The following is a 25,865-nucleotide window of genomic DNA, read 5'->3' on the forward strand; positions in this document are numbered from 1 at the left end:
ACTAATACAAGATTGGAATTTCAGCGATTTGGGATCGAAAACTTTTGCGATTAGATCATAATTTAGTATGTGATTGGATTGCTATGGGTCCCGATTCCGGAACGTCCGCTCTGGAATGGAAAACATGGGAGGGGGAGCAATCCTAGTAACTACGAATAAAAGTATAAATATTGAAATGGCTATAAAAAAAGGAAAAAAAATCTAGAATAACTAGTTTACATAATTGGTCTATTTATTTAGGGTGGTTGGAATACATCCCAACCACCCCTTCCAACCCATATGTCATATAGACATTACATCAATTTTCTTGTTCTTTTCATATCCAACCCTCCAACCCACAAAACTGTTGAATTAGGTGTCTAAGCCCATAACTATAATTGGTATGTACTTGACCTGATAGTAGCATGGTCCTTTTGGGTTGCCTTCACCGGAGCAATTTAATAGGATGGATATTTGAGAAAGAGGTTATTTGTGATTTATTAATATATTATATGAATAATATATTAATTGAGAAATTATATTATTATTTAATTGGTATTGATCAAGAATTAATTTGGAATTAATTTAGTGATAAAAAACAGATTGATTAAATTTACAGGGACTGATTAGGTAAAGCAGTAATACTTATAGTCTGGACTAATGATCCATGTTGATTAAGGATAGACTAATTCTATGTGAGAATGAAGAGTTAGTCCAAAGGGCCTATCATATGGATTACTGGAATACTTAAAGGCTTAAGTAAATTAGGTTTTTATGTAAGAAACCATAAGGACTCCACACTATAAACTGAACCCATATGTAACGCCCGTAGATCCGGGCTAGTCAATTTAGAGGCAATAAGTGTCAAAAACGACTTTTCGACAAAAGATTATTTAGAATAAATGATCTTAACCAAGTTGTAGAATATGTCACAAGGTTTCCGTACATATAAAGAACGTCGAAATCCGAGTTATAACGAAGAAGTTATGGCCCGTCGAAGTTTCGCGACGGAACCGGCACGACACCGGGAAGCGTAAATATTGAATTTACGATGGAGGACTTTTTAGCCTTAGCGATCTAAACGAAAGTCGTAGAATATGTTAAACTAAGAACATCGATAAAAAAAGAACGCCCAAATCTGACTTCGTATGAAGAAGTTATGATTTTTCGAAGTTTCGGATTAGCAGTGTACAACCCGAAATTTGAATATTAGATCGAACGGTTTTTGGCCGACACGACCTAAACGGGAATCGAATATCTCGTTAAGAGTAGCGTAACGAGAAAAAGATGGGCGAAAACAGACGTCGGATGAAGAAGTTATGAGAATTTAACGGACCAATCCTGTCCCGGCCTGTTAATAATATAAATAAAGTCAAAATTAGCCGACGGAGTCTAAACAAAAGTTGTAGAGTATCTTCCCACCTTTGCGTGGATATAAAGAACGTTAAAAATGGAGCTCGTATGCAAAAGTTATGATTTTTAGAAGCCAGAAAGTAAATTTGCGAGACCTGTTGCGAGATTGTTGACGTGGCACGATCCCAACCGTTGCTTGCTGCCCAATGCCTCGCTTCGGATGATGACACCTGGTGCGAGGGTTACGCCCAGCGTAACCGAGGAGCGCCTTGCGTACGATGTACACCTTGCGTGCGAAGGAGGAACGCCCCGCGTAGTCGATCTGGTTGGTCTGAAGAGTAGCCACGTCGCCCCATCCGAAGCGCGCCATTTGGCATCCTTATCCGAGGAGTACGCGCCGCGTAGCCAAGGATTACGCCCAGCGTAGTCCGAGGCCTCGCAACTATAAAAGGAGGCCGAGGCTGCCCGCATTTTCACACCAAAAATCACTTCTCTCTCTAATTTCTTTCTCTCTCTAGCTCCCCAAACCACCCCTAAGCCCTAGGAAAAATACCTAGCACCTAAAGGAAGCCCCGAGGCTCCCTGAGTCCCGAGAAAAAGGGTCTTTCTGTTTCGAAACGCTGCTCCAAATAAGGTTCCGGTTTTCTTTAAAATCCGCTGTAAGTGAGATACGCTTACGCAACTTTTAATATATCTTTCAAATAATTATAGTAATGTTATTAAGTCCTTAAAATAATTATTTGGGATATTATTATGAGTTATATTGAGTGTTATTTAACGCTTATATAATAATAATAATAGTCAGACTATTAATTTGTCGCGGTTATCGTTAGACTAAACCCTAGTGGTATTGATACTAGGTTTTATCGAAGGAAAGTTGTTTTGAGAGTATCGAAGCGCTATCCGAGTGCTGAGTCACCACCTTTCAGGTGAGTGCATAGTTACTTTCAGCTTACACATAGATATGAAGTATTTTATATAAATTACGTGCGATGTGTTCTTTCAAACGGTGGAAATGTCAAGTTCGGGAACAACTCATTCGGCACGATAAAAGGCTATGGAATGATAACAAATGGAAATTTCACAATCAGAAAGGTTGCATACGTTGAAGGACTACAACACAACCTCATTAGTGTATCTCAGCTTGTTGGAGGAACCGGTCTCAAGGTTTCTTTCGACAATGAGGGTTCAAAGATAATTGAAAAGAAAACAAAAAGAGTAATTCTCAAATCGGAGCGCAAAGGAGAAATGTTTCCCCTGAATCTCAAACCTATCAAAGGAAACCCAACTATCTGCCTGCTATCTAAAGCACAATCTGACGAAAGCTGGCTGTGGCACCGAAGGCTCTCTCATCTCAACTTCAAGGATATCAACAAACTTGTCACAGGTGGTCATGTTCGAGATCTTCCATTGCTCAAATTCGATCAAGAACATTTATGTGCTGCGTGTGAAATGGGGAAGCAGAGTCGTCATAGTCACCCATCGATTGTAAACACTAAACTTGTTGAACCATTAGAGTTAATTCACATTGACTTGTGTGGTCCATCATCTATCGAAAGCATTGGCGGTAGCAAGTATATTCTTGTCATTGTTGATGACTTTTCGCGTTTTACATGGGTGTTCTTTCTGAAGCACAAATCTGAAGCGACTCTCAAGCTAAAGATGTTTATCAACAGGTTGAAGTACAGCTGAAGAAAGTCGTTCGCAACATCAGGAGAGACAATGGTATGGAGTTCAAAAATAAAGAATTCTTGGCCGAAAAAGGAACCAGTCACAACTTCTCAGCTCCCTACACCCCTCAACAAAACGGAATTGTCGAAAGACGAAACCGATCTTTGTGTGAGGCGGCCCAAACCATGCTAAGTTTTGCTTCTTTACCTTTATATTTTTGGGCTGATGCTATTGCTGCAACATGTTTTACGCAGAACAGGTCATATCTCAATAAGCGATTCACTCTTACTCCTTATGAGATCATCAACAACAGGAAGCCAAATGTCAAAGTTTTCCATGTATTCGGCTCACGATGTTTCATCTTCAATTCTAAAGAACATCGTAACAAGTTCGATGTCAAAGCCGATGAAGGGATATTTCTGGGCTATTCTCTCACTTCTAAAGCCTACAGGGTATTAAACAAGCGCTCGAGGAAAATAGAAGAAACTTATTATGTGACTTTTGATTATAGCTATGTCAAAAAGCTATAGGCCAACGAAGACACAGTTGGAGAAATCTTTTCTCAAATAGGCCAAGTCACAGCCTCGATCGTAAACCTATTTGAGAAGTTTGTCGAGTTATTCGATGAACCAGAGAAAGCTACTCTCTCGGAAGCCAGTGCAGCAGACAACAAAGTAGATCATCTGAAGCAACTCATCGAAGATGTTGCCAAGCAAATGAATGAAGGAGGATCAAGTTCTAACGAACCTCCACAGCATGATGCTTCAGTTGAGGGGGAGGACCCATCTTCGTCATCGCAGCCGAGCTCACATGTTGAGGGGGAGAACAGTTCTCAAGCTGCTCCCGAACGCACAGCAGCACGCGAAGGTGCTACAACACCCGAAAGTGTTACAACACCCGAAGGTGCGTCAACACCTGAAAGCTCGACACCACCCGACACCCCTGTAGCTCCGGAAACTCAAGAGACACCTGAAACCTTATCTGTCGAGGGGGAGACTGCCGATATGCTTTATGACGATGACAGTCAATCTGAACTAGAAGAGATGGTAAACGCTGAATTGGATCCATCTTATGATCCAAATTACCCTCCTCTTGTCAAATGGACCAGAGATCATCCTATTTCCCAGGTTGTCGGTAATGTCTCTGAAAAGGTCCTGACCCGATCACAACTAAAGGCAAAACAAACTTCCTTATTTTCAAAAGTAGAATTCTGTATGTTTAACTCCTTCATCTCAAAAGTTGAACCAAAGACAGTTAACACTACTCTTGATCACTCCGATTGGGTTCAAGCTATGCAAGACGAACCGAATGAATTCGAAAGGAATAAAGTTTGGCGCCTCATTCCAACTCCTCAAGATGCCTCAGTTGTTGGTCTCAAATGGGTCTTCAGAAATAAGATGGACAAGGAAGGCAACGTGATACGAAACAAAGCCCGTCTGGTGGCGAAAGGATACTGTCAGGAGGAAGGAATCGACTATGAAGAAACTTTTGCTCCTGTAGCTAGGCTGGAATCCGTTAGAATATTTCTTGCCTATGTTGCACACAAAAACTTTGAGGTATACCAAATGGATGTCAAGTGCGCATTTCTAAATGGAGAACTTGAAGAAACGGTGTACGTGGAGCAACCTCCTGGATTCGTCAATGAAAGGTACCCCAATCACTGTTACATTTTGGACAAAGCCGTATATGGACTGAAACAAGCTCCGAGGGCCTGGTATGAAACGCTAACCAAGTTTTTAAAGATGTCCAAATTAAAACAAGGTTCGGTTGACCCAACCTTCTTTCGTAAGAAGGAAGGTAACCATCTTATGATTGTTCAAATTTATATCGATGATATCATCTTTGGCTCAACGAATCCTAGCTTAACGGCTGAATTCAGAAAGTTGATGGAGACTAAATTTGAAATGAGCTCAATGGGTCCAATTAACTTTTCCCTTGGTTTAAATATTAGACAGGGACCCGAAGGCATCTTTATTAATCAGGAAGCTTACACGAAGACTCTCCTTGCAAAATTTGGCATGATGGGAGATTCAAAGGTTAAAGTTCCAATGGCGTTCGGCACCAAGCTCACTCCATCATTGGATAAGCCAGCAGTTGATATTACGCTATATCGCCAGATGATCGGTTCTCTGATGTATCTTACTGCTAGCAGGCCTGATATAATGTTCTATGTTTGTTACTGTGCTAGATTTCAGGCGAATCCACGAGAACCTCATATGCTTGCAGTGAAGAACATACTCCGTTATCTCAAGCGAACTACCTCTTTAGTCCTATGGTATCCATCCAACTCAGGCTTCTTCGTTCAAGCCTATTCAGATGCAGATCTTGGAGGTTGTGGACTAGATAGGAAAAGCACCACGGGAGGCTGTCAATTCCTTGACGGGAAGTTAGTTAGCTAGCAATCAAAGAAACTGACTTGTGTGTCTTTGTCTACAACTGAAGCAGAATACATTGCAGTTGCCTCCTGTACTTCTCAAGTGATTTGGATCCAAAGTCAACTCCGGGACTATGGACTCAATATGAAAAAGATCCCATTATATTGCGACTCTGAAAGTGCAATTAGGATCTGTCATAACCCAGTGCAACACTCGAAGACTAAGCACATAGCACTGAGGTATCACTTCATTAAGGATCATGTGGAAGATGGGAACGTCGAAATTCATTTTGTTCGAACCATTGATCAACTGGCTGACATCTTCACCAAAGCTCTTCCTGAAGCGTCGTTCAACAAAATTCTACAAGGGCTAGGTATGATGGAATCGGAGTCAGTACCAAACATTACCTCTCAAACTCAAAAGTAAGAAGCGAAATAGACCGAACATTCGGGTTCGGGTCTTGTACTAATGTACCGAAATGAACCGAACGCTCGGGTTCGGTTGAATAATCTGCTTTTCGCTCATCAATCAAAGGTAGTTTTCTTGGTTATAGATCTTATGTATAATTGTTCCAAATGCATTTATCTTATTGTCAAAGTTATTCTCTTTTTAAAACCTATTTTCTTTGGCAACCGAAATATACCGAACGTTCGGGTTTGGTTCCAAAGTTTTTCACAACCGAAATAAACCGAACGCTCGGGTTCGGTTCCAAATTTTTTTCTCTGTATTTTTTTTCTTTTGTCTTATTTTTTATTTCATTTTATTTTTATTATTATCAAAAATTCCAAAAATATTTTTTTATAAATTCAAAAACTCCAAAAATATTTCGTTCTTTATTTTCTTTTTTGGCTTTAGTTTTATTTGTGTGTTCGTTTATGGGGAAATTGTTGAATTAGCTAAGTGTCCCTAGAAGCATGCTGTTGTATGTGTCCAAAGCCTCACCTGATTCTAAATGATAGCCTTAATGACTTGGTATACACAAACCTTGTCTTCCCAATTAGGCTATCATATTTATTCTAATCATGAGCTACCTAACTCTCTTCTCACATGAGATAAGAGTTTTCCGCTTGGTCCTATTTTTCACAGCATAGGTACTTTGATTTCTTACACCATCTAAATTACATTTCTACATCACATTCGTTTCACAAGCGTAACCCTTGCGACTCTCAGAAATTATCACTGAGGTTTATGGTTACACAATTACTGTGTTCATGATCTTAGTTTCGTGCCACTACGATCTAAGTGAAACCCAAAATTCAATACCCAATACGAATTGACGGTGAACAATTAATTTGCTCTAGTTTTCACTAATGCATTGACGGACGTACCTCCATGAAATCTCAAAATTTTCTTTTGTGTGATTCCTATGAAATTGTTAACACCAATAACATTTCTTCCCTTGGGATCCAGTTTTAAATTATTGTTGAGATTTTATATACATATTTCCTAGCCAAATTAAATTATCTCCAACCTACTTGTTCAATAGACTACACCGGTCTCACAAGTACTTCGTTCGCTTTCTATCTTATATCAAGATTAGGAAGTTTGAATCGAAGCGAAAGCCACCCTAATAAGCCTAGTTAAAAGAAGCCTTTCAACACTTCTTAATAAGTGTTTGATCGTTATTCAACGGGAAACCACACAAACACTTTAAGGTCTCTCTTGACTTTGAAGGAAGAGATTCGTGCCCGGGATCATTTGTTTCGTGTCTTTATTGACATCACATATTTTCCCAAAAATATTGCTTTATTTCTTTTCTTTTACACCATAAGCGCGAAAATCTTTGATTTTCCTAAATTCAGGTTCTATTAATTACAAGGCATTTTACTTGGATTGGCGGTTGATTAAAGGCTGTGGTTGATTTTAATCCACGTGGGAGCATTTTTCAAAAGATGCCGTTACAATTTAAAGGGATAAGATGATGACATGCTGACTCAGGCGGGAGTCTAATCGATTTGATTTCAAACGGCGCTAAAAAGGAAAGCGTGCGAATCGGAACCGTTTCATCTCCAAACGGCGCAAGAGGGGCGCGTGTGAATCTGAACTATCTCGTCTCTAAACGGTGCTTGATGGGAAGGCGTGTTATTAGGGACTTGACATTCTCTCTCATGCGTGATCATCGGCAACCCCAACTGTCACGCATCAGTCAACTCCGAAAAACCCTTCGATTTTCAATCGAAGATTTGGGCAGATCTTTCTCTCTCCTTAAACCCAGTATAAAAGGCAACATATTCCTTTGTTTACTTCTTTACTGCAATTAAAATTCCCAGAGAGCAAAAATTCCTTAATCCTTCCCTGTTCATCATCTTCTCCACTTTCTTCAAGCAATGGCAGATTCATCTTCCGTTCACGCAACATCCCACATTTTTCCCATTCGCCCACAACAAAGCCTAATCATCGATTTAACCCCTCATGCTTACGACGCCTTCATGTTCCCCATCATCGAGTGTCTGAAGTTTTCTCCGATCGCTCCTGCACTTACCAGGGCTGAAACTGTTCCGATGGAGTTCTTGTCATAGATCTTTGCGACTGCTCACTATGACAAGGTCGTTGAAAGAATCTTTTTTGATGTCTTTGAGCACAAGGCGTCAATTTCAAGGCAAAGGTTTTGCTCGCTGTTAGGGTTTGAACCTGATTCTTCGAAGGTTAACCCTGAAACGATTCCAATGGGTCACCTGTTCAATATGTTCTATAACATGGGTTATACGGAGGTGCTTTCTACGGCCATGAAGTTCAAGAAGTCGTGCCTACCTCCACAGTGGAATGGGATGTTCACTGTTCTCTTCAAGGGGTTATCCGAGAGAAGTGCTGGATCTGATGGTGCCAGCCGTCTATTTCTCTCCATAATGTATGGAATCTACAATGGCATCAACATGGATTATGGGTCTGTTCTATGGCAACAACTCATCCAGAGTCTCTCCTCTACTTCCAGACATTCAGAAATTTCATATGCTCGATTCTGGACCATTATCACGAAATGGGTGATGGACAAGTACCACGTCCCCATTGTCGCTGGTGCTCCAATGTCTTCGATTGGTACCTTCCATACCACGAAGATCATTGTGTCGGATGCTTCAAAGTTTCCGTTCAATGGGTCTATTCCGGAAACCATGTATGGGGATGTTCCTGCTGACAGCCAGATTATCCAGACGTACAAAGGGTTCAAGCGTTCTGGTCCGAGGGATCTTACTCCAGAGATGTTGAAGTCAATACATGACGCCGACAAGCCTGCTCCAAGAGGCAAAAAGGCTGATAAGGGGAAACAGGTGGCAAAAGGAGCAAAACGCCCATCTCCAAAGAAGAGGAAACCCACCAAGCCTACTCAGTCTCCACAGCAAAAGAGGAGAAAAACCCAACCGCGACGAAAGCTGATTATCGCTTCCTCCTCAAGCGAGTCTGAGGGTGACAGTTCAGATTCTGATGACTCTCCATGTGGCAACACTCCGCCCAGATCTCCTACCCCAGAAGTTCATGCATCTACTTCTCCAATTTCCTTTCCACCTAAAACTATTCCTATTTCTATTCCCCCATAACTTCCACTACTTCAATACCACCCACTTCCATCCCAATACCAACACCAATATTCACCGACGCAACCACAACATCCACTGCAGATGTTAGAGCCAACGTATCTGATATGGGGGTTCATACTGATGCACCCGAAACCACTCCATCACCCGAAACCATAAAAGCACCCGAACCTACACCAACACCCGAAACAACCCAACCCGAACCTACCCATACTACTACACCACTAGCTTCACCACCACCACCTTCTCCTGGTCATGCTTCAGAGGGAGAAGAACCACTCCTTGGCGGGGAGGATATGACGTTTGACTCGGTCTACTATAGTCCGTTTCAAGTACAGAGTGATGATGATGACGACGCTCCTGTCATAAAAAGACATCTCAAGGAGCTCCATGACAAGATTGACTTGCTCATCGCCTCCTCTTCCACTTCTCAGTCATCCCTTTCTGAAGATGCAGTTCAAAAGATTGTTGACGCCTTCTCTAAAGCTCAGCAAGATTCCATTGCTTCTGCAACCTCCACCATCGATGCCTCAACAAAAGCCTGTCAGGCAGCGACCGAAAAAGTCGATAAACTATTTTCTGATGCCTCTTCCCTGTTAAAGTCTTTACAGGAGAGTGCAAATGCTGCCAAGACTACGTTGGAACCTACTGTTCACCAGCTGGCAACGTTAGTCTCCACTGAGTTGAAGTCCTTCGCTTCTTTTCGTCAAATGCTTTCAGACGACAACTCAGCCTTTCGCACAACCATTGACGAGCGTCTCTCGAAGCTACAAGAAGATTTGGCTGCCGAGAACTCTCTTATAGATGTTCTTGCCAGGAAGACCACTGCTCTGACGGTCAAGAGCATTCAACTCTCCAACTCTCAACAGGAGATTGAGTCTCTTCGGTCTGAAAAGGAGGTGATAAAGTCGTGTGTTTCGGATGTCCACTCTGCCATCTCCAACATCCTCGAAGCACATGATCCAATTCTTAACTACACTGTGAGGCGTGACCTTGCAGAGAAGCTCGCTCCCGCCCTTGCCCTGCTCAGCAAACTCAAAGGGCTACTTGATTTCGTGTCCATTCCGAAACAAGGGGGAGAGAAGGAAACAATGTCTCAACCACCTCCTACATCCACAGCTACTCACACTACCGAACCTCCTCCAGTAGGCCAAGCCTCTGGTTCCGGTGTGAAAGACAAAGGCAAAAATATTGCTGAGGAAGAAGAAGAAGACAAAGAAACAATCCACCGACTTGTTGAAGCGTAAAAATCGACGCAATGAGGCTGATATCAGTGCTCGTGTGGCTAGAGAGGCTGAAGAAGCAGAACTAAAACAGAAGGAAGCCCAAGACCTTCTTGAGAGTAGGAAAACTCTTTTTCCTGCCTGGACTCTCGAGAGGATGATAAAAGAAGCCATTGACACACCGAGTATCTTGTGGCTGGAACCTGTGATCTCTTTAGATCGTTCCAACACTGTCGACTCACAGTTCGACATGCCACTGACCCGAAAGGCGTTCATATTTCATGCCTTCTCCAACGTTGCAGAGTTCCCTCATCCTCATCCACAGGTTGATCGGGACTTAATCAATTTTTATCTGAAGGCTGCCCAACCTCAGTATCAGACTTGGAGCGCTCAGAAAATTGTCAACGTTCGGGTCTTGAAGCCGTATAGTGAAGGGAACTTCATCAACATTCGGTTCAAGGTACTTTGGGGATCTGCCAAAACCGAACATGCTATTTCCCTTGCAGATCTTCCCAACCTTAATCCCCATGATTGGATTATCTTGCACAACATCCTACTCACCAACGAAGCTGAATACGGTCCGATCATCGACCATTTCAAGAGGATGCTCGTGTGCTACATCATGGAAGTTGCACTGATGGATCAGGAGATTGCAAGCGTATTTAAGAAGAAACCTACAATATCTCCTGTTGGCTCTGCCAATGATCTCAACCAAATGCAGATGGGTAAAATTGACTCGAGAAGGAATTCGGTCATGTTCACTAGGAACGAAGGACAAAAATGTCTTTTCGCCTTGGCTGACAAACACCACTACTTGTTTAGAGCATGTTTTGGGGATCATCCATAGATGCAAGCAGGACACAGCGAATGATATCAAGTACTTCGATGACATGATTCAATGGTACATTCGGTTCAGACAGACTATTCTCGCGCTAATCTCTCGTCTGTTTGATACTACGAAGAAAGTTCCCGCTGCTGTCCCAAGCAAGAAGAAGAAGTAGTCTCGCTCCAATTTGATGCAAAGGGGGAGATTGTTGGGCTGCGTTTTGTATAATATGTTGCGTCTATTGGGCTCGTTAGCTAGTCCATTTTTGTATCTCCGGTATGGGCCTGTCCATCCGTGAGTTTAGTAGGGTTGAATATAAATATAGGTGCTTGCATGCATCTTAAAAAAACGATAGAAAAGAACGATCAAAGCATTATTCAGAAGTTTATTATTATCGTTCCTGTAACCCTAAATTCTCTACAGCGGAAGTTCTTAGTCGAGCTCTGCTGAGGATTGTTTGATCTAATCATTCAACATATTTTGATCCACTCTTGTCTTATTTATTGTTTTGTGTTCATCGCAATACCTGTTACAAAGATCTAATCGATCTTCACGTTTGTTATTAAAACTTGTCAATGATAAAAATTATCTTGAGGAGATGACACTAGGTGGAGTTTGTAGGAAAGCTCCAAATCTTGATAAGGAGGTCGTGGTTGGTTTCATGGAATCTTTTAAGAGGATCACGGAAAGTGAAGAAGAGGAGCATCTTCTACGTGAGCAATTCACTACTTTTCACATGAAAAAGGCCTTTATGCACTGGTGGCAACTCACATGGATGCGGTGACCATGGATGTTATTGATCGGTGGTCAAGTTACTGGTGAGAGTGTAACATTCCGATGATGAGGTATTTTTAATTTAACCCTACGTTTGAAGAATTTTTAAATTTTGGGCCTTGTGCATGAGAAAGCTTGCAAAATGGTCCATAGTGGCATTTTTGTAATTTTATGGCGGACTCACGTACGCAGGGCGTACCTAGAGTATGTGGGGCGTACGTATGTGATCCACACACCCTAATTTTTAGGGTTTGGGCCCTATATAAACATCATTAACTTTCAAGTGCTCACTCCCTCATCAGCCTCCAACACCTCCGAACGATCTTAGCAAACCTTAGCCATTTGATTGAGCATTCTTGACCCCTGTGTGTGTTTTTGGTGGCCTTGGAGGAGAAAAAGGGAAGTAGAATCACCTTGGAAGCTTGAAGGAGCTTTAGATATGGGATCTTCACCTATCTAGCAACCTCCAAGAGGTATAAAACTTTAAAATTGGCTTACGATTTCTTAGACCTTGCTAAGTTCTTTATTCATGAACATTTTAGTCCCAAGTCTTGACCTTCTTGAGTATGGCATTCTCCAGCCCATTTAAACCGTCCTTTCAGACGTTTTGAGTAGTTTACATGCATAAAAATAGGGTCTTGGCTCTTAACGCTTCCCCATACATGTGCTTGGTGGTCTTAATGGGTTAAGAGGTTGGGGTTTCTCACATTTAGCACTTATTGGCCATGTAAGACCATAAAGTTGGAAACTTTATGGTCAAGAACGATATTTGGGACTTGGATATGCAATTTGGACGCAAAAGATCATTATTAAGCACTTAGTGCAATAAGAAGAAGTTCAGTTGCATACGTTGGGCGTACCGATTGGTATGATGCGTGTACGTGGCCAAACCCCTATTTCCTGGTCAACCATTGTATACGTCCCACGTACAAATGAGTATGCCTCGCGTACTCAGCTGGGTTGACTCGGTTGGCTTGACTCGACTGCTTTGTTGACTTTTACCTTTGACCAAGTTTGACCAAAGGGTATTTTAGGCAAACTGAGTGGTACTTGAGATCTATCATTATTTGGTGTTAAGGTGACTGGGTATCATTCGGAGCTGTGTTGTGTCAGATATCTTTGTAGACTGAGAGGTGAGTTTTTCTCATTATATTAATGAGTCGAAGGCACCAATGCCGACCCACTAGATTATGCATCATGGTATAGAGGATGTTGATATGTTATAATGATCGATTAGATCGGTATCCTGGTAAATAGAATGTAGTGTGCAGTAGTGATCTATAGATATGTCTGTTTGTCTGATGACTAGTTATATATTTACATGTTGTCATATATATGTTATATGTTATGTATATGTCGACATGGTATGATTGGTTTGAGGTAATATTGCTTTGTACGGTAGCCAACAAACTCGAGAGCAATCCAGATATAAGTTGTGGGCCTGTAGCGCAAGCCAAAATTATGTTGTGAGATCGGAGCAAGCCATATATGAGTTGTGGGCCTGAAGGGCAAGCCAAACTCATATTGTAGGATCAAGGGTAATCCAGTCTGTTAGCCGTGGACGTAGTATATGTTGTTATATGTTGTGTGTTGGTACTTTGGGGAAACTCACTAAGCTTTGGCTTACAGTTTCAGTTTATTGTTTCAGTTTATTGAAACAATGACTCTTTTGTAAACAATGATCGGTAAATGGTTGGTTTTAAAATTTTAAAATTTCTATGATTTTTGGAGTGTTACACAGAAACTCTCAAACTTGTTGTTATAGAAAAGAAAGTTTTATCGCAACCTATTAGTAGTTCATCAGTTGAGAGAAACTGAAGTCCGCACTCTTACAGACATAATGCCAAGAGAAAGCGATTGAACTCCAAAAGGGCTGATAATTTGGTGTTTATACATTCGAATATTCATCTCCAATCGAGATTCTCCGAAAGTTGCACATCCGGCCCACACAAGAAGTGTGATGTAAATCCTGAAAGCACTAACTTGGAAGAGTCAAGTACAAGACTTGAATAAATGAAATGGAAAATCTAAAGGATGTTGAGAGAGTAGTTGATGATGAGAATGAAAAAAGACAAAGGAAAGAGTAAACTTGATGAACTTTTGACATAAATTATGAAGTTATTTTGTTTTGAACTTTGAAATTATTTTAGCTTTATTTGGTATTGATCTTTTAGTATTGAAGTTATTTTTTTGTATTGAACTTTTGAAGTATAAATTGAAGTATTCACCTTTTGGTGTTTAGTAATTTTTATATTTATAGTATTATATATTTTAGTAATATATATGGTACCAAAATATATCGTTCCCGGTACCAAAATAGTGTTCCCGAGAAAACTACACCCCCCTTCGTACCAAATTTTATATATTACCGATCCCCGATCCCGTTTTCGTTCCACGTACCGGAATGATCGCGTTTTTGTGTAACTATGTTTTTATTTAAAAAGATAATTCATACACATCTATGCAAGCAAAAGTATGAAAATTAATTTACATTTGCAAGTTAATTTACATTTTGTTTCAAATGAATCAAACTAGTAGGTAACAAATTTAGCTAAAAACATATCAATCCATATAAAGATGGATGAATACGCTAAAAATGTCTAGGAAGAGCAGGAGCTGTACCACCACGAGTGTCCCATTACCGAAAGTTTTGAGGTATTTGAGTAAGTAGAACTTGAGTTACGTGACTCTTTTTCTTCTTTAACTTGTATTATGTGTATCTTTATTTGTATAAAAAGATGAAGGATACGAGGAAAGTGAAAGATGACAATTTTCATAGGGATAATGACTTAAAAGGGTAATATGTTATTGAATTTGTACACATTTGGTCGCCGAGTTTTTTTTTGTCCACATTTACCCATTCAACTTGTTAAACAGTACACACTCAGTCTTTATGACCAGTTACTCCAGGTTAGCCGGTAAAAATGACTTAATAGGATAATATATTTCTCATTTTGTACACATTTGGTCCTTAATATTTTTGTACACATTTAGTCCTTAATATTTTTTTGTTTCAAAATAAGTCATTTTTGTTTTTGTACTCATTCAGTAATTATGAATGATTTCTATAGGTTTTTCTCACGACATCTTACATGGGACAATCATTAATGAAGTGTGTGGGGCTATTGATGTTTATGTGTAACGTCTCATTTTCACAACCAAAAAAACTTCATTTTTAAATAAGGCAAAACTCTCTAATTGTAAATCTATTATTAAGAAAAAACGTTTATTCCAAAATACACTGATCGAAAATCAGAGTAATATAGGAAACGCGGTATCCTCGTACAGTCCTGCCTTCGCCTTCTCATGATCAACGATTGAACCTGAAAACATAAACAACTAGGTAAGTACAAAGTTTAACGAGTTTCCCCCAAAATACCCGATACAACAAACGTATTATCATGCATAACGGGCCCATACTCATTAGATTGGAATACATTGGCCCAATTAGTCATCGAACTGGAATGTCAACATGCAACAGATCCAATTGATGACTGGAATACCCAGATTTTGTTGGTCTGTCGCCTTAACCCAACCGCTCTTCTCGAGCCTCCGTGTCTACAGCTTATAGCCGACCCATACCAGGTAACTTGGCCTATAACATATAGCACGACCGTCTCAACCTATCCCACCACCATATGACTATCTCACGTAAGATGTCGTGAGAAAAACTTAAAAAATCATTCATATGTATTGAATGAGTACAAAAACAAAAATGTCTTATTTTGCAACAAAAAAATATTAAGGACTAAATGTGTACACAAATATTAAGGACTAAATGTGTACAAAATGAGAAATATATTACCCAATTTAGTCATTTTTACCGGCTAACTTGATATAGCCGGTCATAAGGACTAAATGTGTACAGTTTAACAAGTTAAAGGGATAAATGTGGACGAAAAAAAAAACTCAATGACCAAAATGTGTACAAATCGAAAAATATATTACCCTTTTAAGTCATTATCTCATTTTCATAGATGGAATAGGAAAATGACGCATAGATGAGAGGGATGAGGGATCCAGAGATAAATACCTATCATCCTAATATTTATCTAAACTCTAAAGTGTATCGAGATCTTTACAAACTTATTGTTAAACTTTTTATTAAAATATAGATCATCAGCACAGTACTGGTTTTTATATTTATATTTAGAGCAAATTCCACAAAGACCATTAATAGTATCTGTTTGGTTTAACAAACTAAAGAAATTTTTTCTGATTTAACTACCAAAAAGTTATTTATTATTTTTTTTTTCAAAAGAAACCATTACATAAAACTTTAAATCGTATAAAGCCACTATTGTTTAGAATTTATTTGGTTTAACCACAGCAATAAACGTTTTTACAATTTTACCATTAAAACTTTGAATTAAAAAACTACGTTAACAAACAAATATTCTTTCGATTGTTACATGTAATTAATTACTGAAAATTTTTCACAGTGATTCTTTTGAATTTAAAAAAAAAAAAAAAAAAAAAAAAAAAAAAAAAAAAAAACCTCAAGTAGTTAATCAGAAAAGAATTTCTTTGGGCAGTTAAAAGAAATGCTGCATTGGTTACTTCATATTTATTATATTTTATAAAACTAAAAAAGATCAATGGAATTCGATGGAACCCATTCAACGTTTCGTTTAACTATTTATCATTTATCCCCCGCCCATTACCTTACTTTTTTTTCTCCCCATACATTATTACATTTACAGATTTACATATATCAATCAACAGAACATTTTATTTCACTACACCAAAATAAAATTAAAAAAATGGGGCCTCACCCCAATAATCAAGAAAAATGTATAATTGTGTCAATATATGTAATAAAACCGTATCACACTTGTAGTTTGGGGCAAATGCTGGAACTAGTGTTTGCTACCGAACCTACATAATAAAAAAAAAACAATTTAAACCAATCCGTACAAACATGAAAACACTGCTATATCCCAGTCCAAGACTGCCCGATACAATTACTGCTTAGTCTTGGACTGGGCTATGACATCATTGGTCTTTAATCAGACCGTTTCTTTTGTTAGATACGGTGTGATTTGACCAGACTGGATTTTTGGGCCTGGACAGTACTATTGGCCCATAATAACTTATAATGGTAACGAACTTACAAATATCGGTAAAACATGGTTGTTTGGCCACCGGATCTTCTTCAAATTTCGGTGGAGCTTGACCATACACCATTTCGCAACTCATATCTTCAAAATCTATAAAAAAATATGTAGTTAAGTGTTTGAGTAAATTTACATTTTTGGTCTCTGGGTATAGTTATTATTTTCAATTTTGGTCCCAAAAAATTCTCTTGCAATTTTGGTCCATATGTAAGGTTTTCGTAATATTTTTGGTCATGTTCCAGCTAAAATCATTATATTTTGGGGGCCAAAATTGCAAAAATCAGTTATAGTATAGTTAGGGACTAAAATTAGTTATGATACTTTGAAAAGGGACCAAAAACATTGGAAGAACCTAAAATGAGGGACAAAATTGCAAAAGAAAACTTTTTTAGACCAAAATTGCAAAAATTTACTATACTTAGGGACCAAAAATGATATTTAGTCTATGTGTTTAGATATTAAAAGGGGGCTAAATGCAAGAGATAACAACTTATTTTCATTTATTTGTATATTATAGCATCCTACTTTCATTTCTTTCTATTACAACATTGTACTTTTAGTTTTTTCTTATTATGAGTCTATGGCATTATACTTTACAATATATGCCCGATTGTAGTAGTGAGAATTGCTTTGTATTTGGATGACATTGATAACCGAATAAATTTCTAGAAATACAAGGTTATAATAGGAAAAAAATGAAAATAAATTGCTATTTCTTGCATTTACCCGTAAAAAAATAATATCCAATTAGAGAAATTACTTGGAATCATGGTCAATGGAAGACCAAATTCGTTGGTGAAGAAATCTTGAGTAGGAATTTTACACATATTCACACACATTCCTACACACCCGCTGTTCTCCAAGTACCTACATTTCTTTATAAGGACCCCACTCTTTTGCTTTACCCCGTTCACTTCTACTTCTACCACCTAACACACACATGACTTAATCTGGTAAGCTATATACGAGTGCTTCTTTTTAATTTAATACAAAAAACCGACTTAACATAAAAAGTTACGAAAATAAGTCTAACCTTTTACAAATTTTCTATTATTTACTTTTTCTTTCCGCTTTCTTAAACGGGTTGTCATTTTTTTCTAATACTTTTTAAATATTATTTACTAAACTATATACGAATGTTTCTTTTTAATTTAATACAGAAAAAAGAACGACTTATCACAGAAAGTCACGAAAACAAGTCTAACTTTTTATAAATTTGCTATTATTTACTTTTTCTTTCCTCTTTCCTAAACGGGTTGTCATTTTTTTCTAACACTTTTTAAATATTATTAGACAATGATAACAGATAAATTTGCTATTAGACAATGATAACAGATAACAGACAACTGACAACAACGATCATAGATAACAGACAACAGACAACTGACAACATCGATAACGATAACAGACAACTGACAATACATTACCTCGGAAGGACCAACTAACCAATGGAAGAAAGGGACTGTGAGGGCTGCATTGAACTCGGCTGCCCATTTTGTGGGTGGAAATAGTTTCTTGAACTGCCATCAGTAAAACAGTAGATACATTAGCCATTAACAACAGTAAAAATTGTTTTATATTTGAATTATATCGGGTATTGTGGATATTTTATAAAGGGTAATAAAGTAAAATCCTACCTGTTCAGGTGCGCCAGGAGGAAGCATGGACATGAGGACCTCCCTAACAACTTCCTGTTGCTGTATACGATTCCTCCCTATCATTACACTTCTCGATACATCCACAAAACTATCATAATCATAATCAAACAAACCCTTGTTTTGACCTTTATACCCTTTGCCGGAAAACTTTTCCATTTTCCGAGCAAATAAGCTCATGAACACCTTCTCAAACACCCCGTCATTGTACTTTGTCTTTTGCCCCATTGGTGCTGGTTGGCCGGAGGGCTCTGCTATCCCACACCGGAGGAAATTGCCGCCATGGCGGTGGTGGGGTTTTATGGTGGAGGAACGTCGGTGGTGGTGGTTAGTTTTTGGAAAGTGAAGAACTTGGTAGCTTAAAACCACCATGAATTCAGTAATGTATTATCCTTAATCACATCAAACGATTATAGGATAGAGTGAAATAGGAAGAACAAAAATGGCTTAAATTGAAGTACATTGTGTTCTTGAAGTTGCTGCTAATTTTGGCCACATATATTATTCTTCAAATGATTATCCATTTTCTAGTGTGAATTACGAAAGTGCCCCTAATAGCTAAATTTATTGTATCAACAGTTTTTAGATCATTTTTTATAGTATATTTTTTCTGACTTATATATGTTATTGAAAAATTATATATTTATCAGTTTTGTACTTAGGCTATGTTTGGCGTAGTGGCTGAAAAACTAGCTGTTGGCTGAAAAGCTAGCTGATAGCTGAAAAGCTAGCTGTTAAATAAAAAGCTAGCTGATAAAAAATAACGTTTGGTAAAACTAGCTGAAAAGCTAGCTGAAATATATAAAATTACATAAAAGGACATGTAAGAGTATGTGTTTCTATAATTAATTAAGGGGTATATTTGGAAAATTTAAAAAAAACTCCTAAAAAGCTAGTCTAAGTAGCTTTTCAAAAAGCTAGCTTATAAGCTAGGTTATAAACTACTTTTTGGCTTACCAAACACGACAACATAAAAAAACTCGAAAAATAAACTAGCTTATCAGCTAGCTGTGGCGCGCCAAACACAGCCTAAGATATTTGTATTTTTAAGTAATTATGGAACATAAAGATTAAAATAAACAAATATCATTATTATACAATGAAAGAAACTAAAGGTAGATAATATTCAACTTGAAGAATCAAATTATAAAAGGAAAGATTAATATTAGTTAAATATTAAAGTCGGTGTTTTATTATTTAGCAAAATCAAATTAATACAAAAAATAATGTTAGGTCAGAGAGGTTTTATATCAACTGTGATATTAAATTTGTGTTTTTGTGTTGGGCTAAGGCAGAAAATCATGCTCGATCCGAGGGCAAAATTGACATTTCGTGGAAAGATTACAAATTGGATATTTGGGACACCCAAAAAAGTAGTAATTTAGGAGGCTGAAACATATTCCACGTCTGATTCAACCTGTGACTCACAATCTGTGTTCGGCACAATTTTTTTTTATTTTTTATTTTTTATTTTTTTTATTTAAAAAAAACCCGAAGGTGTTAGCAGCTTTTAGGCGTGTTTGGCAAAAGTAGCTATTAGTTGGAAGCGGTTAGCAGGTAGTGGGTAGCGGGTAACATGTAACGAGTAGCTGGTAGCGGGAAGCTGTAACTTTTATTTGTTATACGAGTGTTTGGTAAAAGTAGCTGAAAGCTTTTGAAATATATAAAATTACATAAAATGACAACTGATTACAAATAAATAAATATATAAATATATTTTTAAGGGTAATAATAGAAATTGATTTTAAAAACTCAGTAGCTTTTTTTTAAGGGCATGTTCGGCACGGAGCGTTTGGGAGCTTTTAGCTTCTAGCGTTTGACAAAACGCTCCATTTTGAACAGAAAGCTTCGTTCGACACTACAAGCTTCTAGTGTTTAGTTTAAACAAAACGCTTCAAATCCAAATGTTACTTCACGTAGCGTTTAACAAAACGCTACAAGCTACAAGCCACCCGTTACCAACTAATTTTACCGAACACACCCTAAATGTTACATGAAGAAGCTTTTAGATTTGGAGCGTTTTGTTTAAACTAAAAGCTAAACGCTCGTATCCAAACGAAGCTTTTTGTTTAAAATTAAAAATTTATTTAAAATTAAAAATTTATAATTAAAATATTATTTAACATCGTTTTACTTTTTAGCATTTGATTTTTACGTAATTTTATATTTTAAAAAACTAACAACTGTTTTTTTTAGTTTTTAGTTTATATCTATGAATTAACATTATATATATATATATATATATATATATATATATATATATATATATATATATATATATATATATATATATATATATATATATAATAACTTATTATTTAATTATTAACCATTATAAATTATAATTGTTTATATATCGTATTAAAAACAACAACTAATTAGTCAAATGTCAATTAGTCTTCAGTAATTTTGTTCTTCCATATATATGACTAAAACTATATTAACTCGCATCTACAACTTGTGTGGCTACTCAAGATAATATATCATGAAATACTGAATATAATATGTTATGTATTAGTGTTTTTTTTTCATTTAGTAAAAGTTAGTAAGTTTTTTTTTTTCTTTTAGTTTAATATTTTTGTTGTTATATGCGAAAATATATTTGGTTTAACCGGTAAACCGAACCGAATAAACTGTAGCTGAATTAACCAAAACTGATTAAATCGAACCTTATTTGGTTTGGTTATGGTTATTTTTAAGATGTAAAAAAACCGATAAAACCGAACCGTATAAACTGAAAACCGAAAATCCGACCGAACAGTAGCCAATGTGTATTTCACGAGTTAGATTTTAGAGTTACCAATTTGAACCTTTTTTTTTTGTTTCAGACAAATTGAACAATGAACATAATAGGCATGCGTTATAATCAATTTTATGTGCTTTTATTTCAAGTTTTATTCTGATGAATTAGTTCAGTTGATGTTTGGGTGAGGCATGTTGATTAATTACGTCCAATAAAATTGAAAAGTCTACACTAATAAATAAGAATGATTTTGTCACATGTTCTTCTCTCATTCAATTTGTCACATGTCATTTTGTCATAGTTTAAAGATATATTTATTTTCCACTTGTCATTTATTTCATTTTCCATTTCTAATATATTATTAATTAGTTTCCATAAATTAAACCTACCATATATTAATTTCAACTTTTAAATTTTAAATTTCAATTTCAATTTCAAATAAATTTACAGTTTAAACCTTTGTTTTTAACATTTTGTTATAATTAACCTGTTTAGTATACGGGTCTGATAACTAAACAATAATTTTAATTTATTTATTTTTTGCATGTTTTTTTTCTCATAATTTTTATTTATTTTAAATTTCGAATTCAAATAAACTTCTCATTTAATCGTTTCTATTTAACATTTTGTTTTAATCAACCCGTATAATATACAGGTTTCACAACTAGTTATATGAATAAAAGTATGCACAAATGCATCAAAAAAGGAAAATAAAATGAAGTGAAAGCTTGTCGCTGTTAATGGTGAAGTTCACCGAACGTCGCCAGAAAAATAAGGTAACCGCCATTACCGTTTTCCGATGTTCTTTTACAATTGGGCAATTGGCGGTCTCGTACCGGTACCGAGTTGGTTTCAGAACTGTCCGGTCTTTTGGGACTGGTTTCAAAACAGTTTGATCTTTTTTCGAATCGGTCTCAGGCATGTCTTTTTTCGGTCTGGTATTTTTAGGACCGGCCTCAGTGGCGAGTCTAGAATGAAAAACCACATGTTTCACTAATTTTTCTATAAAAATATTTCTATACAAATTCAAGGATTTTATAAGTAAGATAGGTTACAAATTATTTTTAAGATAGTTCACCAAAATTTTTCTATAGTAATTTTATATAAACTAAAAAAAATAGGTGAGTCATTAGACCCACCTTACATGCACATAGCCTCGCCCCTGACTGGCCTTGTGGTCTTTGTATGCACATTTTTCGGTTCAGTTCGAGGTTTTTTCGGTTCGTTTTTGTGTTTTTCCATTAGCAGATGTGAGGTGTTTTTGAACCATCAAATCTAATATATTCCTAATATACTCATAAATCCACCGATGTCCCAATTGAGACTTGAACTTCAACCCTGAAAAGAGAGGTCAACATTTGATACCGAAGTTATCCATTGGTCATTAACAGGTGTGAGATTAACACCACAATGATACATTAAGATTTTACTGAAAATGATTCACTAAAATTTAACAAAACAAAAGAAGTGAATAAGTTGTGTAATATGTGATTAATATATGTGCAATTAACATAAAATGATAAGAATATAAACTTATGTTTCCGGTCTTTTTTGAGATTGGTCTTGGATATTCCGCTCTTTTTGGAAACGGTCTCAAAATGGTCCGGTTTTTTTTCTTACTCGGGCCGATATTTTTCCGGTCCGACCTTGATCTTTTTATTAAAACGTGACTTCTAAGACATGTCTTTTTTCAGAAATATTAGAATATTCAAATTAAAAGAGAGAAAAAAAAAAAGAAAAAACATTGTTAAGTCTCCAACTTTTTTAAGTTTATTATTGACTATACAAATTGGTTACTCTTTTTCAAAACTTTATATCTATGTGTTACTTAATTTTATGTTTACAAGGTCTAAAAATTATATCGACGAAGACAAATATTTGATTTATAAGAAAATACGAAAAATCTCTAAAATTTATTAATGTGATAATTTTATGTTATAAGGCTAAAAAGTTATATTTATATTCTATCATTGTTATGTTATCTAATAACATATAAACCTATCAATCATTCAATCCCAACATCAACCAATAAAATCAAAATCTAGAAACGATTCAAAAGCATTAAGCACAAGACATAATTGGATTGGGCTTAGATTATGTGAAGCTCAATTAAACTGGGCCAAACATAACTATTTGAAGCCCAATTAACTGATTGTTTTATCTAGGCTATATTTGGCGGACCAGCTGAAAAGCTAGCTGTTAGCTGAAAAGCTAGCTGATGGCTGAAAAGCTAGCTGTTAAATAAAAAGCTAGCTGATAGCTGAAAAGCTAGCTGATAAAAAATAATGTTTGGTAAAACTAGCTGAAATATATAAAATTACATAAAAGGACATGTAAGAATATGTGTTTCTATAATTAATTAATGGGGTATTTGGAAAATTTTAAAAAAACTCCTAAAAAGCTAGTCTAAGTAACTTTTCAAAAAGCTAGCTTATCAGCTACTTTTTGGCTTACCAAACACGACAACATAAAAAAGCTCGAAAAATAAGCTAGCTGTGACGCGCCAAACACAGTCTTAGAGTAAATGACATGAATCTTCTTTATGCCTCGTTCAAGTTCAAGTGTAATAATGATTCTTAATTTCTTTTTTTAAAAATTAACTCGGATTTTTTTAGATGTTTTAAATTTGCACGTTTCATCCCTTATTGTTTAAATTTACATATTTCATTCTTTACCAGATATAAAATAATTATACTACAATTATTATTTTATTTTTAATTTACTTGTAATTCATTTTATATTTAAAAAATAAATCCAACCTATATATCTTGGACCGTCGCTTTTCCTCTCAAATCAGTCGAAAACATAAAACATCGTTACCACCACCACCGTCAGTGACACTGTCTCATCCTCTTAGAGAGGAGAGAGTCATTCCCTTTTAACCCACTCAACACACTGCCACATCAGCGTCGCATCAGTTTTTTTTATATCCCCTCTCTTCCATTCGTCCAAATCCACAACATATAGAAACCATATCTTTTCCAACACACTCAACTCATTTTCTACACCATTTTTTTATTTAATTAAATTAAAAAATATAAAATATAATAAAACATAATATTTTTTATCACCATATGCATCAAAATCAAAACCAATAAAATAAAACATAGCATTATCTAGTTAAATAAGAAATGTCAATATGTTTATTTTCATTGCCCAAATTTATATTAAAACAAAAAAGTAAAAAATAAAAGGAAATAAGAGGGCATGTTATCAATCCCACATACATTAAAACAAAAAAAAAAGTGGGAAAAGTGGGAATGAATATTTTATGTTTATTCATTACTAAATACGAGATCCATATACATGAGTTTATTTAAAAGAAAAACTAAAGAAAAATTTTTAAACATTTGAAAAGTATGAATTTATAAGAAAAATGAGAAAATATTGAATTATAAAAATTAAAGTGTTTTTTTCTCTTATAAATTTAAACAAATAATTTAGATAAATAAATAAAGAAAATTAATGAATCTTTAATTTAATAATTTTGAAATTATAAGGAAAGTTCATTAATGAAATTGATATGCATTTATTATTGCATTTAAATACTATCTAAAATTTAATAAAATGAAAAAACCATAAAATGTCATGTGGAATAAAAATTAATTTAAAATAACCACAAAATTACATATGACAAAATAAATGAGAATGTGACATGTCACAATAAGATATTATTTATTAGGGAAGATTCAATATGCAATTGAAACAAAATGGACGGGTTGGTAAACCCGCTAAGTAGAGTAAATATAAGACTCGCTCAACCCATTGCTTGCTAGGAACCATATGTCGGTGATACCTCCCTTACTAAAACTTCAACCCGCCTAGACTCCTTCCTCCCTTAAGCAAATGTCTTTTTTTCACCTTCGGCTAACTATTATGTTTCTCATTGCTCTCATAACATCGTCAAACACCCTTGCCTCATTTAGGGTTTTCGTGGACGTAGATGGTTTCTGGCTAAGGTTTCTCACCGGAGTGTAAATCCACAACCTTCTATTGTATTTTCGATAATGATGGTCTCTCCGTCTATTTTGCCTTCACTCTCGGTATTATACCAACACATACATACAAGGTGTGTGTTTTTGTGTTTCTTTGCTCTTTTCTCTATCGATCAATAACATAAGAGATAAAGTGTGAAAGATGAAGGAGTGATTGTCAAAGGTCCGATTCTTCACGTTTGGTGGAGGCCAACATCATCAATATGAGGCTCCTCATTAGCATCAGGATTTAGGGTGACCACCAGTGTGTGAATATGAATCCTCTTTCTTCTCCTACGACTTGTGGGTATCGATTATAGGTTTATAACTTGATTTTCAGTTTTAGGGTTTAGTTAGATTTTATTTCACGTTCTAGTTTCATCAATTTTTTTGGGGAGGAGGTCGTTGGATTTTTAGGAAGGAAAGTTCAAAGGTGGTTAGAGATAGGGCCCATCTTCAAAGTAGGTGGTGGGAGAGAAGTGGGAGTGACATGTTGCGGTTTCCAGTGGTGGTTGCCGGTGGTGATAGGTGGCAATTTTTGGTGGTGATAAATGGTGGTTGCCGGAGTTGAGAAAAAAGACAGGGAAGAGAGATGACAATGATATAATTCATCTTCAAAAATTATAATTGATAACAAATAGTAAA

General features: G+C 36.3%; 1 protein-coding gene across 1 annotated transcript; it reads right to left on the minus strand.

Annotated features, from left to right (window-relative positions):
- Positions 1–16,266: 16,266 nt before the first annotated feature.
- LOC111890501 (beta-carotene isomerase D27, chloroplastic) lies at positions 16,267–18,961 on the minus strand. The gene is made up of 5 exons (XM_023886608.3): positions 18,486–18,961; positions 18,276–18,368; positions 17,609–17,777; positions 16,846–16,941; positions 16,267–16,609 (listed from the first exon to the last, which is right to left on the minus strand). Exons 1-5 carry the CDS (start codon positions 18,873–18,875, stop codon positions 16,560–16,562), a joined length of 798 nt encoding a protein of 265 aa, XP_023742376.1. The 5' UTR covers positions 18,876–18,961; the 3' UTR covers positions 16,267–16,559.
- Between the last annotated feature and the right edge of the window lie 6,904 nt (positions 18,962–25,865).

Source organism: Lactuca sativa, chromosome 6 (genome assembly GCF_002870075.4).
Source record: "Lactuca sativa cultivar Salinas chromosome 6, Lsat_Salinas_v11, whole genome shotgun sequence".
Classification (NCBI taxonomy): domain Eukaryota; kingdom Viridiplantae; phylum Streptophyta; class Magnoliopsida; order Asterales; family Asteraceae; genus Lactuca; species Lactuca sativa.

Bases quoted from the DNA above. Each gene is read 5' to 3' on its own strand.
- LOC111890501 (XM_023886608.3), bottom strand. From the start codon at position 18,875: ATGGTGGTTTTAAGCTACCAAGTTCTTCACTTTCCAAAAACTAACCAC. The intron at 17,778-18,275 runs GTAATGTATTGT...TGTGTGTGTTAG, and splicing joins GGTTAGTTGGTCCTTCCGAG to GTGGTAGAAGTAGAAGTGAA. The intron at 16,610-16,845 runs GTAAGTTCGTTA...TTTATTATGTAG, and splicing joins ACCATGTTTTACCGATATTT to GTTCGGTAGCAAACACTAGT.